Genomic DNA, 14,731 nt, shown 5'->3' with positions numbered 1-14,731 from the left:
TCTTAAGTTTAATTTTTATTAATTAAGTTTTTAAAGTTGTAACCAAAAAAAAAAAAAAAGAATTTTGTAATCGTATGTGACTAGTCCTTATGATTTGAAGACGTATAATGTCTAGTCATTAACTCAAGAATGTGTATAAAGTTTTAGGAACTTGATTGATAAAAAGTTAAATGTCAGGGGCCAAATTGATAAATGAGATATGCTTGGAAGAACAAAAAGAATTAATAATCAATAAATTATTCTAAAAATGTGATTTGCTATATATAAAATCTGAGGAAGTATTATTATAAATTAGGGTGGTTTTGGTTTTAATTTGATTCTTTAATTTCTATCATTATTATAACTATTTTCGTAGTGTGGGTAAATTTAATTATTCAAATGTGTAGACATCATTCATGTAACAACATTTTTTTTGGGGCCAAACATCTAGTAATATTTTGACTTCAAGTTTTACCATTTCCGGATATACGTGCGCACGCCAGTCTCAGTCTCCCTGACTTAACTTTCCACACGCACTTTTTGTTGCATTCACATGCTCTGGAATCTCTCTCTGTTTTCCCCCCTTGACAATAAGTCAAAACAAATAAAATAATAAGTCAAATTTTATTAAAGCAAATAAAATAATACACCATGAAGTGGACCCCTTTCCAAAATATTGGACAACTTATAAATAGTTTATAAGCTGCTTTTCAATAGTGATTTACGGAATACAAAGTAAGCATGTGAGAGGAGTTTTGTTTCAACTTACGTGAAACATGCTTACAGGAGATTTTCACTGCTCTGTCAAATGGGGCCATTAATAACTGAAGCAAAGAGAGGCTCATCATGAGAAAACAAAGTACCAAATAAATTTTTTAAAAATTTGAAAAACAAACATAAACAAATTCAAACACCACAACAAACAGATGAGTTTATTTTAAGTGATTATATATTTTTTTTTACCAGCTAAGTGATTTTATATTAAATATTTCCAAACCCACCTTAAAATATGCTAATGAAAAAGTTGGTGAATTCCCAGTGAACAACCCCAGACACAGTCTTATAGTATTACAAGCCAAATCAAAGTCTTGAAAGCTGCATGTCTCAAGTTTCTCATTCACAATCAATTTTTCAGTCCATACAAGTCATAACTCAAGTTTAAATAAACTATCTCCAATATCCCAACAACTGGAACATTTACTCAAATTATGCGTGTACTCCTCTTCTCCTATTTATAAGACAAAAAGAGAACAAATTTTTTTATCCTACTTATCAGGTGGAAAAAGAAATTTTCAATATGAATATATAATTTTACTCTTTATTTATTATTGTATTGATTTTATTTTTATACAGTATAACATACATTAAATAAAGATAAAGTCAGAAAGTTGTTAAATTTTAAGAAAGAGTTAATAAAATTTAAATTTTGTCTTAGTATGTGTGAATTTTGCAAACACGCTTGAAATAATTTATAAATGGGACCATATGAGTAATTAAAATGCTTCTTTCCGGTTTGATTATTTTCATAAAGAAATAATTCATATGTCTTTATACTTTCACTTAATTTTTTCAATTAAGTTTGATTTTTTTATTCCATCCTTACAATTTCTTCGATATATTCGTAATTTACTAATTGAAACAAATAATATTAGAAGTGGTTCAATGACTTGTGGGCTACTACCACCCCTTCTTTAAATCATCAGCTCAAACGAAAAAAAAAAACAGAAGAAAAGAAAAAGAAGAATAATTTTTTTGGTGGAAAAATGTAAAAGAATTATTTTAGTTATAAGATTAACAAAAATAAAAATCGCATGGTGCATTATCATTGTTACGTCTTTAAAATATTTTAAATAAACAATATAAAAACATTAAATATCATGATATTTAAAAAACGTGCAATTCATATTTTATAAAAAACAAAAGACTTAACGTCATAATTATTTTTTGTAATAATAAAAATTCAATGACTTGTGGGCTACTACCCCCTTCTTTAAATCATCAGCTCAAACGAAAAAAAAAAACAGAAGAAAAGAAAAAGAAGAATAATTTTTTTGGTGGAAAAAATGTAAAAGAATTATTTTAGTTATAAGATTAACAACAATAAAATCGCATGGTGCATTATCATTGTTACGTCTTTAAAATATTTTAAATACACAATATAAAAACATTAAATATCATGATATTTTAAAACGTGCAATTCATATTTTATAAAAAACAAAGACTTAACGTCATAATTATTTTTGTAATAATAATAAAATTCCGTCTAAAATAAGAAAATTATATATTAATTTTACGTGCTTTATGATATCCGAACAAAAATTCCGTCTTCATGGAATTTTTTTTCAGAGAGAATTGGGTTATGTAGCATACATTCTACTATATAGCTGATAAGTACATATGGGGATAGTGAAATTTTTTGGAAGCTCAAATTTGTTTCAGTTATTAATTTGGTCTCTTAAGTTTAATTTTTATTAATTAGGTTTGTAAAGTTTGAAGCCAAAAAAAAAAAGAAGAAATTTTATAGTCATATATGATTAGTCCTTATGATTTGAAGACGTATAATGTCTAATCATTAACTCAAGAATGTGTATAAAGTTTTAGGAACTTGATTGATAAAAGTGAAACGTCAGGGGCCAAATTAATAAATGAGGTATGCTGGGAAGACCAAAAAGAATAAATAATCAGTAAATTATTCTAAAAATGTGATTTGCTACATATAAAATCTAAGGAAGCATTTATTATAAATTAGGGTGGTTTGGGTTTGAATTTGATTCTTTAATTTCTATCATTATTTATAACTATTTTCGTTGTGTGGGTAAATTTGATTATTAAATACGTATCCACCATTCATCTAATACTACACCTCCGATCCTTAATATAAGACCCTCATTTGACTTTTTATTTGGTTCTAATTATAAGATTCCAATCCATTTGTCTCTCTCTGTTTATGTATTTTTTTTCAAGATAGTCCTTCTAATAATGATAGTTCCAGCCAATACACTTAATAAAAAAAGATATTTTAGGAATGACAATACTTATTTATTACAAATAACTAATTTAACTTACTTCTTTAAATACTCCTCAAATAAATTAACTGGGTCTTATAATTAGGACGAAGTAGTAATATTTGACTTCAAGTTGATACACTACTACCCAGATATATGTGCCCGCGCGAGCCTCTATGACTTTCCACGTGCACTTTTGGTCGCATTCATATTCAGTCTCATTCACATGCTTTGGAATCTCCGGTTTTTTTTTCCCCGCCCTTTACAATTAGTCAAATTTTATTAAGGAGGTTAATCCAAACCATGGTTTCAGGAGCACTTTTCTATAAAACGAGATAAATTTCTTAATATATTTACTTCGTAAACCGTAAAAGCACTTCTAAAACTATGATTTGGTTTCTATCCAAATACCTTCTAAAGCAAATAAAATACTACCTCTGATCCTTAATATAAGACCCGACCCGTTTGACTTTTTGTTTGGTTCTAATTATAAGACCCCAATCCATTTTTTTTCTATATTTATGCATTTTTTTCCAAGATAGTCCTTCTAATAATGATAGTTCTAACTAATACACTTAATTAGCAAGGATATTTTAGGAATGAGAACCCTTATTTATTACAAATAACTAACTCAACTTACTTCCTTAATCTCCTCAAATAAGTCAACTGGGTCTTATAATTAGTACCGGAGGTAGTAACACACCATGAAGTGGACCCCCTTCCAAAATACTACCTCCGGTCCTAATTATAAGACCCAGTTGACTTATTTGAGGAGATTAAGGAAGTAAGTTAAGTTAGTTTATTTGTAATAAATAAGTGTTGTCATTCCTAAAATATCCTTGCTAAATAAGTATATTGGCTAGAACTATCATTATTAGGAGGATTATCTTGAAAAAAATGCATAAATATGAGAGACAAAATGGATTGGGGTCTTATAATTAGGACCAAACAAAAAAGTCAAACGGAGTCTTATAATAAGGACCAGAGGTATTATACAACTGAAGCAAAGAGAGGGTTGTCATAGGAAAATAAAGTACCCGATAAATTGAAAAAAAAATTTGACAAACAACCATAAACAAATTCAAACACCACAACAAACAGATAAGTTTATTTTAAGCGATTTTATATTAAATACTCTTTTAATTCAAAATATAAACTAAACTTTATGGTGGGGCTTGGTTTTTTTTCTAATAAGATAACATTGATTTTTGTCTAAGCATTTAATAATTTTTTTTTTAATTTTACCTCTTGTATATTTTCTTTCCTCTTCATTCATTTATTGCATCTTTTATTTGTTTTTTCATTAACAATACATATTTGACAAAAAAAAAGCCTTCCATATTTATTGTTTTAAATTGGTTTTAACTAGTTTCTTAATAAATAAAATTTATCTTATATTTTAAACCGAGGGAGTATTTCCAAACCCACCTTAAAATATGCTAACGAAAAGGTTGGTGAATTCCCAGTGAACAACCCCAAGACAGAGTCTTATAGTATTACAAACCACGTCAAAAGTCTGAAAAGTTGCATGTCTCAACTTTCTCACTCACAATCATTTTCTCAGTCCCCGCAAGTGATAACCCAAGTTTGAATAAACTTACACCCAATACCCCATCAATTGGAATTTTACTCAAATTATATTTGTACTCCTCTTACTATCTATAGGGCAAAAAAGAACAAATTTTTTATCCTATTTATCAGGTAGAAAATTTTTTTTTTCATATAAATATATAATTTACTCTTTATTTATTATTATATTGATTTTTTAACAGGGTATAATATATATTAAAGAATGATAAAGTTAGAGAGTTATTAAATTTTAAGAAAGAGTTAATAAAATTTAATGTTTTTTTAGTATGTGTGAATTTTGAAATATGTTGGAAGTAATTTATAAATAGGACCATATAACTAGTTAAAATGCTTCTTTCCAGTTTGATTATTTTAATAAATAAAAATCATATGTCTTTATACTCTCACTTAATTTTTTTCAATTAAGTTTGATTTTTTATTCCATCCTTACAATTTCTTCGATTATAGGCATAGTTATAAGATTAACAAAAATAAAAATCGCATGGTGCATTGTCATTAGTACGTCTTTAAAATATTTTAAATACATAATATAAAAACATTAAATATCATGATATTTTAAAACGTGCAATTCATATTTTATTAAAATAAAAAATTATATACTAATTTTACATGCTTCATGATATTCGAACAAAACACAACACTGTTATTTTCTCAATGCATACCTACCGAAAGCGAAAGGAACCCAACCGACCTTATCAATTGATCTTTGTTTTGTCTTCGTATCTCATAAACAATTGCATGATTTATATTTATAAAAGGTAATAAATAAAGAATAACAATAAATGAACGCATTTTTGTATTAAATTTTCTTTCAAATGCACGATGCGTTATTACATAAAAATCACAATCTTGAAGCGACATATGGACGGTGTGGCATTTTTTCTGCAATGATAATGGAAGATGAGAAATTTAGAAAGAATCGTATTCAAATTTTCATCTTTGAAAATTTTCGACTAAATTGAATTTGAGTTATATGAAATTATGAACTATGAGGAATTTTTTTTGCCACCATGTGAAACATATTATATTTGATCAACTTTATGTAGTCATACCAGTTGACATGCCTTTTTTTAATTTTTTGCCATAGATCCCAGGGATTCAAGTTCATTATGAATCTAATAATAAAATACTACCTTCGGTCCTAATTATAATAGTTAGTTGACTAATTTGAAGAGATTAAAGAAGTAGATTAAGTTAGTTATTTGTAATAAATATATGTTGTTTTTTCTAAAATATCCTTACTAATTAAATTTATTGATTAGAACTATCATTATTAGAGGGACTACTCTGAGAAAAGATAGATAAATATGAGAGACAAAATGGATTGAAATCTTATAATTAGGATCAAAATAAAAATTAAATGAGATCTTATATTAAGGACATGAGGTAATAAAATCATAATTATCGGGGTCGTAATCATAATTTTATTTAACAATAACATAATTTAATTCTCTTAGAGTTTATGAAGGACTACAAAGATTACCACTATTTTTTTTAAGAAAAAAGAAACCTTTATAAGTGCCTATTTGGATTAAGTTTAGAGATTTGATTTTGCACTTTGTGAAATGAATATGAGAAAGGAATTTTGTCTAATAAAGTATAAAATGATGATTTTTTTAAGTTAATCCACCTCTTATCAACATGCTTATATTAGTTGTGGACCGTATTCCATTATGAATAAGTGCGTTGACCCATAGCTCTCTTCGTTTACTTGTCACTCAAGAATAGGAGAAAATAAGGTTAGAAACTGAGTCACGTGTGAACGCACGGTTCACGCGGCAAATAATTATAATATACGACTATCTAGAGGGTGTTTGGATAGAAACCAACCATGGTTTTAGAAGTACTTTTACGGATTACGAAGTAAATATGTGGAGGAGGTTACCTCGTTTTGCGGAAAAGTGCTTCTGAAACCGCGGTTTTGAGAATGCCAAACACCCCCTAATCTTTCCAAAATCTAATTCCAACGAGTTCTTATAATTAAAATCAGAGATAATATAAAAAATTGCATTTGCTCAACAATAAAATAAATAATAATTAAACGCACCACTTTTTTTTGGAGGAGCTTAATTAAATTCTCTCGGAGATGTGGGTTATGAAATGTACTTTCTTTTTCTTTTTTTTCCCATAGTTATGTATTATTATTACGATATTATTTAACAGTATTATTTGCACAGACAATTTTTTAAAAATTGGATCATACGACATTAAATAATAAAAAGTGATTATTAGACTCAACAACAAAAATTTAAAAAACATGACCAATGAAACTAAAAAAAGTTACTCAAGAATGTCCTCAGGGAGGGAGGGGCCCATCTAACCATTGACTTAGTCAAATTAACGGGAAAGTAAGTCAATATTCAACAAGACACCAGTGTTCAATTTGAAAAGAATTTACATTTTTGTTTTTGTCAGATAGTTCATATTATAGCTTGACTTTGCATGTTAACCTTTCGATTGTTCCCTAAACAATAAAGACTAATTTTTTAATAAAAAAATACAGTTTTTCATTTTTATCTTAAATCTAAACTATTCAAATTAGGTAAACTACTTAAAATAAATAAAGAAGTTAGAATGGCTTTTCTTGAAGCACAAGAGCGAAGGTGCATCCATCATTGACATGGGTTTGTTCCCCATCTTCTTGAATAATATTCATAAGCCATAAATAATACTCCCTCCGTTCCTTATTATAAGAGACATTTGATTTATGGCATGTTCCCATATATAAGAGACACTTAAAAGTTGTCTCTATTTTTTTGCATTGATTTTCTATTTTAACCCTATTTATTTTGTCTCCAACTCATACTCTCTCTCCCTTCCACTTTTTCTTTCAATTAATAATTTAATTGTTCTCTCTCATACTATCTTTCCTTATTAATGGGACATTGTTGGAAAAAACATTATACTTTTTATATATTAATTGTTCTCAACTAATTTTAACTGTTTTTTTTTTATCAACGTAATTTGGTTATTTGTTCTTTATAAGGAACGGATGTAGTATTTTTCATCTATAAGCTGAGTGTAAAAGTACAAAATCACCGTCAATTCATATTTGTGTTTGTGTGTAAACTATAAGTGTTTATACAACACATTCATGGACATCCCAACTGTGTGGGTAGCATGTGGAGCGATGCTTGAGGACTAATCATCTGAAAATGGCTGAGCAAAGGCTTCTTAGTCTAGTGATAGAATAGCTCAATTTGATTGAGGCTAATCACATTTACAAAAGTAAATCGTGTTTTCTAGAGGAAATTGTGTTAGTCTTAAGCTCCACAAATAAATAATGAATACCTAAAGAGGATTCTTACCTGAAGGGAAAGAAACATGCTAGGCCTGATGCCAAAAATGGCTCCACACGTACGCTTTCATTTGCAAATGCATAGAGGAGGGAGGAACAACAAGGTAATGTTGGCCTCAACTTGGCATGTAATGTCATTTTTTTTAAATGTTTTTGAGCTATGGTGTATGAGGTTATGTGAATTCCCCATGAAGAGAAATAGAAAAATATGCTAAGATAATTAGAAAGGAGACGGGACTTTCACAAAAACTAAGATTCCTCTAAATACTCAATTATAATTATTTTAAAAAACTCAACTGACTTTTTTTTTTAAAAAAGATCCAAATATCAATCAAATTTATTACGTGATTTTTACTCCAATTTAAGCTTGCAAAAAATATTTAAAATAACAGTAACTCGTACTAACCATGACACAATCAACCCCTATTCGATGAATAAACACGAACAAGTAAAGATTTAGCATTAGCATGTTCAGTTTAATTGAACAATTACATATTGGGAAGATGATGGCGGCGCACGAGCTTGAGGACAATCCTGGCAAGGCACAATGTTCCGGACCTTCTCGTCACATGTAAAATCATTTATGTTGTGAAGTGACCTGTTCATGATGTTTCAAATACGTACAGTCATCAACTGAATCATTTTCCTTCTGTGGAAACACTTGAAAGCAAACAATCAACAACCTTGTATTTGGAGAGTGAAAGAAAATGAGGTTCTTCCTTTTCAGCTAATTGAACATACGTAGGATACCCATCCACAGCTATCAGCTAAACGTTCCAACTATTTGCACATTAACTTCAGAATGTTGACACTAACAATATTTTCAAGCCACCCATCTTACATGATCATAAATGTAACATTACAAGATACACAAACAATAAACAAACTTTGTCCCTAATGCCTATTTATCAACAAATAATCATTTAATCAATAGAATACACAATGAAAAACATCACTATTCACCACAACACTATAATTGCTGAGTGAAAGTAATTTGTAATTCACATAATTAGTTAATTACGCACACATCAGACAAACGATGTTGATCTTGACAAAGCATCTTCAAAGTCCTCATCGTCAACTTTGTCAGAGCTCAAGCTTGGTGGAATAAATGATCTGAAAATCTGCTCAAAGTTGGGATGCTCCTTCAGACTATGAGCTGCCACCTCAAGTGCAGGATGCTGAAATGCGGGGTAGAATTTCTTTGCACAGACAAAACCGAACACTATGGATGAGATAGGAAGAGGAATTAGCAATGGTGCGTAAACGAATCTCTGCACCCCGAAGTAACCAACCATGGTAACTTGGAATAATATTAAAGATGCTAGCACACGGTTGTTAATGTGGGGCCACATTCTTCCATAACTTTCATATGATGGAACATACACTTTCAGTGCCTGTTGATACAGGGGATGAAAACAAAATGTTAAAAAAATTGATTAAAACATGAGATTTTATTGATATGACTCAAGGAAAGGATCGGTAATTGCAAAATGTTTACTCTTTAGAATTTGACAATATTGTACTCTCATACTTTATATGGATTTTTAAAGCTACAATAAGAAATCAAGTAAGAAAAAAAGTTGAAGTACTGTGAGACAATTCCAAGAACCTCACCTGATTTCGAAGTATAAGCCATCCTAGACCAAAATAAAGAACTCCAAATGGGATTATTAAAGGCGCAATAACGGAGTAGCAGAGGATAATTGTAACAATCAGCATGTCTCCAGGAACCCTAGTCCCATAACCAAGATCTCCAGGAAACCAAGCTTCTTTCAACTCCGCTTCAGTCTTACAAAGGAACTTCCTCTTTAAATGGTATATAATAAGAGGAACTATGCGGGAAAGTTCAAGCCCATAGCCAACGAAAAACCTGAGACAAACAGTTAAGGGAAAAAAAATCCAAATCAGTTAATCTGCATCCGAAGAAAAGGTAAAATTTTGTTACAAAGTGCATGGGTAAAATTTTATTCGTTAGTGTTTGGTAGGAATAGTTCAAACTTTTGAAGTGAAACCAAAGCATGAGAAAATATAGCAAGTTCTTACAGCCAGGTTTCAAAACATTCACACTATCTCCTCCTTCAAGCGTCTCAATGAAAATAGGGGAAAAGGGGAATTAAAAAAGATAGTGTGAAACAGCAGTCGCTGATAATCCCCTTAATATAACTCAGCTATCATCAGAAGGCTGACATTACGAATAGCACAAGACTTGCGTGAAGTTTCTCAGGTGATAACAATTAGGTTCTTCCATAAAAAAATACAATGGCGAGGATTTTTTTTCAAAGACATATCAAGTCATGCTAATTTCTCATATTTTATTAATGAACCAAAGGGTTATTTTACTTGCTCCGAGTGAGTAATATAAATAGAAGAAACCAAACATTCGGAGGATAACTTACTTGAGAGCCACAAAGGTCAGAAAGAACGTAGCATTGCCAGGGAGCTTATTAGCAAGCAAGGACACAATTTGGTTCGGGTTCTTCTGAATGGTCTTGAATGTGTTGAACAAGGTACCACCCACAGTAACTCCGATGAAAACATTGAGCACAGTAAAATAGAAATATTTCCCAGAAGCAGCTCTGACTGCATGACTTTCGGTTGGAATGCCCTCTAGTTTAGATAGAAACAAGAGGAGCTTGGGCAATATAGCTAAGAAGACAAGCAATGCAATTTGAGGGAGGTAAGCTTCCAACACTGTCTTCAGAACGGTTATACGCACAAGTGGCTTTATGAATGGTAGAAATTTCATCAAATTCTTCAGAGTTGTGAACGCAGATATAAATGTAATCGGAATCATGAAGAAGAATATAGTTAGCGCAACAATAATATACACCACATACTGCCTAAGCTCTCTTTCGAAAAACTTAATGTGCAGATTCGACCATATAAGTTGTCGTGGCTCAGGAGCATCAAACACTGTCCATGTGTCGACCATTTGTGCGTGTAAACTCTGAGCTGCAGATGCTGCAGCTACTCTATCTGTGAAGAAAACCAGAGCAGCATTTGTTGTTTTTTCTTTGAGAGTGACCTTTTGTTCAGATTCCAATTTAGCAGCTAATTCATTTATCTTCTCATTGCAATATTCTATTGTATCCACCTTTTCACCAAGAAGACCAAGGAAACCAGTCTTGTTAGTTGGCCTTGTTCCTTCTGGTTTGGACGTTGTTTTCGACGCTTCATATACAGCTTCAGCACGTGCTAGCTTCTTCTTATACCCTTCTAACTCCTCCCAAATCTTGTTTACCTGTTAGCATTAATCTTAAAGTTATTGAATTATATATTACAACACTGAAGACTCGAAAAATTAAAAAAATTGTAAAGAAGCACCATGGACAAATTAAGTTATAAGGAGAATATTCTAAATGGCACAGCAAATATAAATTGTAAAGGCAAACTCCAGCTAGGGTAGGGAATCAGGGACAGGAATGTAATTGAGAACACATGAATAATAACAATGTAGCGAAGACAATACCTCTTTGTTGTCGGTGACAATTATGGATCTGTAATATGTCTCAGGATAGATGGTTTTAAAATATGAGTCAACCTGCTCTTTCCTAGTCTGACCATCAGATGGAGTAGGTATGTCTCTCACAACTACAGCAAATTGTTCAGGTTTCACTTCAGGAGACCTAAGAGCTTCAGATCGCAGGCATGATACATGTTTGTAGGACTTCCACAAGAGGTACAGTGAAACAAAAGAGACCCAGTAGGTGGCAATAAAAAATGCCCACAACCTGGGACTCTTTACTGTGATATTTCCCATAGATAACTTGTCAAGTTCGTTGATCGTCCCATTGCTAGCAGTATTTGAATTAGACATGGCTCCATTATCAGTAATAGCAACCGGCAGAAGAACTGGAAGCAGTATAATGCCGGATAATACCAGGATACCCAACACTGGCATATTACAAGAAGAACATCAGTTACCAGCAGACTATGTTTATTCACAAATCATCAATATAGATATGGGCATATATATGCCATTTAGTTTGGCTTCATTTAATGTAAACAAGAGTTTATCATTAGAGGGCATGCAATTGCTAAAATAAAGAAAATGTATATATTGATTTTGTAACTAGGGAAGAGAAAGGGACAGTCTGGATTCACATTTTTGGGACATAAATATACTAGGTCTGAAGTCTTTAAGTGATACTACTGCCCAGTTTTGGCCTTTCGGTAGTACATCCCCCCCCCCCCCCAAAAATAATATATTTTAAAAAATGTGTAACCTTGATGTGCAAATATAATATTATAAAATAAATAAGTAAACTTTCTCCGCAGAGAGAAGGCTTTAATAAAGTTGAGCCAACGCAATGAATTTTATAGAAAGACATACTCAGAATTTTAGAACAAACGAAAAAGTTTGATCCTTAAATAATTGAATGTATCTAAATTTTAATTCCATCATTTGAAAACGAAAATTAATCCACGCATAATTTTATTTTATAAATAAAAAATTAGAATTAATTCTTTTAAAAAATAAATTTTACATATTTTTCTTGAAATAAAGCTACACAACATTTAACCAAACTATCTTCCATCGATTCAAATGTAAAATTATATAATATTTTTAAATAATAAAATAAATAGGGGATATTTTGTTGTAAAAATAAAAAATTAAATTAAGGTAAAAACTAATTTTTATTTTCAACCGAGAATTTAGGTAGTATATTTTAAAACTAAAAAATAATAGTAGTAATTTTAAAGGAACTCATGATATATTTAGTAAACTCGCTCCTCCTTGTATCTTGTTTTTTTTTTTTTGGGGGACCAGCGCTCCTCCTTTTATCATGTATCTCTGAATTGAGAAGGAAAAAATAATTTTTTAAAGAAAAAGTATAAGCATAAGGCCCAAAAACTTAACACAGTAAATAAAACTACAGCTAAATGGATTGGAGAGGAAGTGCATGGGGAAAAAATGGGAAGTAAAGAGGAACTGTGTCTTAAAATAACAGTAATAAAGAAAAGCGAAAAACCAACCAGTGCTCAAGAACACGAAGTAGACGGCAGTATCGACGCCAGACATGGCGATCACCTCCTTCTCCGTCGACGACAACGCCTCCGAGATCCAAGACAAGGGATTCCGGATCCTGGACCCGCTTTCCACGGGATCCAAACCCTTGAGGATCCGGTTAGGATAGTACACCACATTATTCCCAGGTCTAGCCGACAAGCACGCGAATAGAAGCATAAGCACCACGAAAATCACAAACGACGTCACCAGCGACGTCAGGAACGAAGACAAATCCATGTCGAAGGCCCTAATCTACCTTCTTCAACAAAGTGTGATAATTCAAATGCCGTTCATACAGCGAGGAATCAATTGCAGGTGGCGAAGAAGAAGCGCTTGCACAGAGCCAAACTGATTTAAGAGAAAAGGGACACAGGATACTATACGGTTGAGTGTGGATAAGCAAGGTAGTTGTTGTGGGGACAGTATCGCTTTTTCATTTGGGAAACTCCATTTTTGATGCAATTTTGAGGAGAGAAAAAACCTCCGTCCTTTTTCCGTTTTCAGTTTCTGAATCTGATGCGCACACAGAGAGAGAGAGAGAGAGATAAAAGAGCGCGGAATATATGGATTGGAGAGGAGGCACGGGGACCCATTGAAAGAAAGAGAATAATTTTTTCTTTTTCGGCCTTTGGAGCGACAGTGAAAGGGAGAGATTTGAAAATGGAAAAGGGTCGGGGACCGAACGAGATCGTGATACGACAGCGATGCCCTCAGCTTAATTACGAATTTCCTATACTGCCCCTCAATGAGTTTTATAAATGAGAATTGATTAATTGACTTTTCACAGTATGAAATTGATAAATTAAAAGTAATGTAAAAATTTATTTAGTTCTTTTTGTCTCTCTAAGCATAGTTATACTTCTATTAAAAACAAGCATATTCGAGATACTGTCATGCGCTAAATTAATCTCATGTAATCATTTTTTATATTAATCATTATTTTAAAAAGTTAAACGTGAGGTTCAATGATTAAAGAAAATATTAGCATGCAATTATTCTGGCCATTTGGATCAGTTGCTTCAAATGGAAACAATGAAGCTGGACTATCTATCAATTGCTTCAGCATGATTTAATACCTTTTAAAAAAATAATAAAATACTCAAAATGATATCCATGAAATGCTCCAGCAAGTCATCAATAAAATACTACAAAAGATGACAATATTCTAATCAAAGTGGGGATAGAGTGCACTTATAATCATCTCACGAATATCTATTACTGCCTCCTATGCTTAATATAATAGCTAATTGATTAATTTGTGTAAATTAAAAAAACTAATTAAGTTAGTTATTTGTAATAAATAAGTATTGTTTTTTTAAAATATTCTTAATTAAGTGTATTAACTACAATTATCATTATTATAAGGATTATCTTGAGAAAATAGATAAATGTAAGAGACAAAGTAGATTAGGATCTTATATTTAAGACTAAAATAAAAATCAAACAAACTCTTATATTAAAAACAGGAGGGTAATATAATTTAAAATAATGCTACTTGTTCTTTGAAATTATGTCTTTAACCATCACACACACACTTACGAAGTCATCCACCCTTTCATTACTCTAACTCTTGAGTTTATTTGAATCAACCTTGATACAACTAATTTTATCTCAATTGATTTTTAATAAAAATCAATTAGTATTAGTATTGAGGCAAAATATTAATTTCCCCCCAAACAATACCAAACATCATTTTAGTTTTTTTTTTTTTTTTGGTCTGATAGATTTTTGAGATTTGGCTCTCGAAATAAAAATTTTCTTGGGACATGCTGCCATGATCATAACAGTGAGGAGGCTAATATAGTCGTTTGACGGAAGAACGTAACATGACTGCCGAAAAATTTT

General features: G+C 31.1%; 1 protein-coding gene across 1 annotated transcript; it reads right to left on the bottom strand.

Moving 5' to 3' along the window:
- Positions 1–8,668: 8,668 nt before the first annotated feature.
- On the bottom strand, positions 8,669–13,416 carry LOC114718107 (CSC1-like protein ERD4). The gene is made up of 5 exons (XM_028903358.1): positions 12,853–13,416; positions 11,345–11,769; positions 10,272–11,116; positions 9,490–9,745; positions 8,669–9,269 (listed from the first exon to the last, which is right to left on the bottom strand). The coding sequence occupies exons 1-5, from the start codon at positions 13,121–13,123 to the stop codon at positions 8,901–8,903; spliced, it is 2,166 nt and encodes a 721-aa protein (XP_028759191.1). The 5' UTR covers positions 13,124–13,416; the 3' UTR covers positions 8,669–8,900.
- Between the last annotated feature and the right edge of the window lie 1,315 nt (positions 13,417–14,731).

Source organism: Neltuma alba, unplaced genomic scaffold, assembly GCF_004799145.2.
Source record: "Neltuma alba isolate B1F8T4 unplaced genomic scaffold, ASM479914v2 tig00011812_pilon, whole genome shotgun sequence".
Taxonomy (NCBI): domain Eukaryota; kingdom Viridiplantae; phylum Streptophyta; class Magnoliopsida; order Fabales; family Fabaceae; genus Neltuma; species Neltuma alba.
Note: the sequence above shows the minus strand (reverse complement) of the source record. Positions and strands in the feature narration are given on the sequence as shown.

Bases quoted from the DNA above. Each gene is read 5' to 3' on its own strand.
- LOC114718107 (XM_028903358.1), bottom strand. From the start codon at position 13,123: ATGGATTTGTCTTCGTTCCTGACGTCGCTGGTGACGTCGTTTGTGATT. The intron at 11,117-11,344 runs GTATTGTCTTCG...TAATGCTAACAG, and splicing joins TTGTCACCGACAACAAAGAG to GTAAACAAGATTTGGGAGGA. The intron at 9,270-9,489 runs GTGAGGTTCTTG...CTGTATCAACAG, and splicing joins GGCTTATACTTCGAAATCAG to GCACTGAAAGTGTATGTTCC.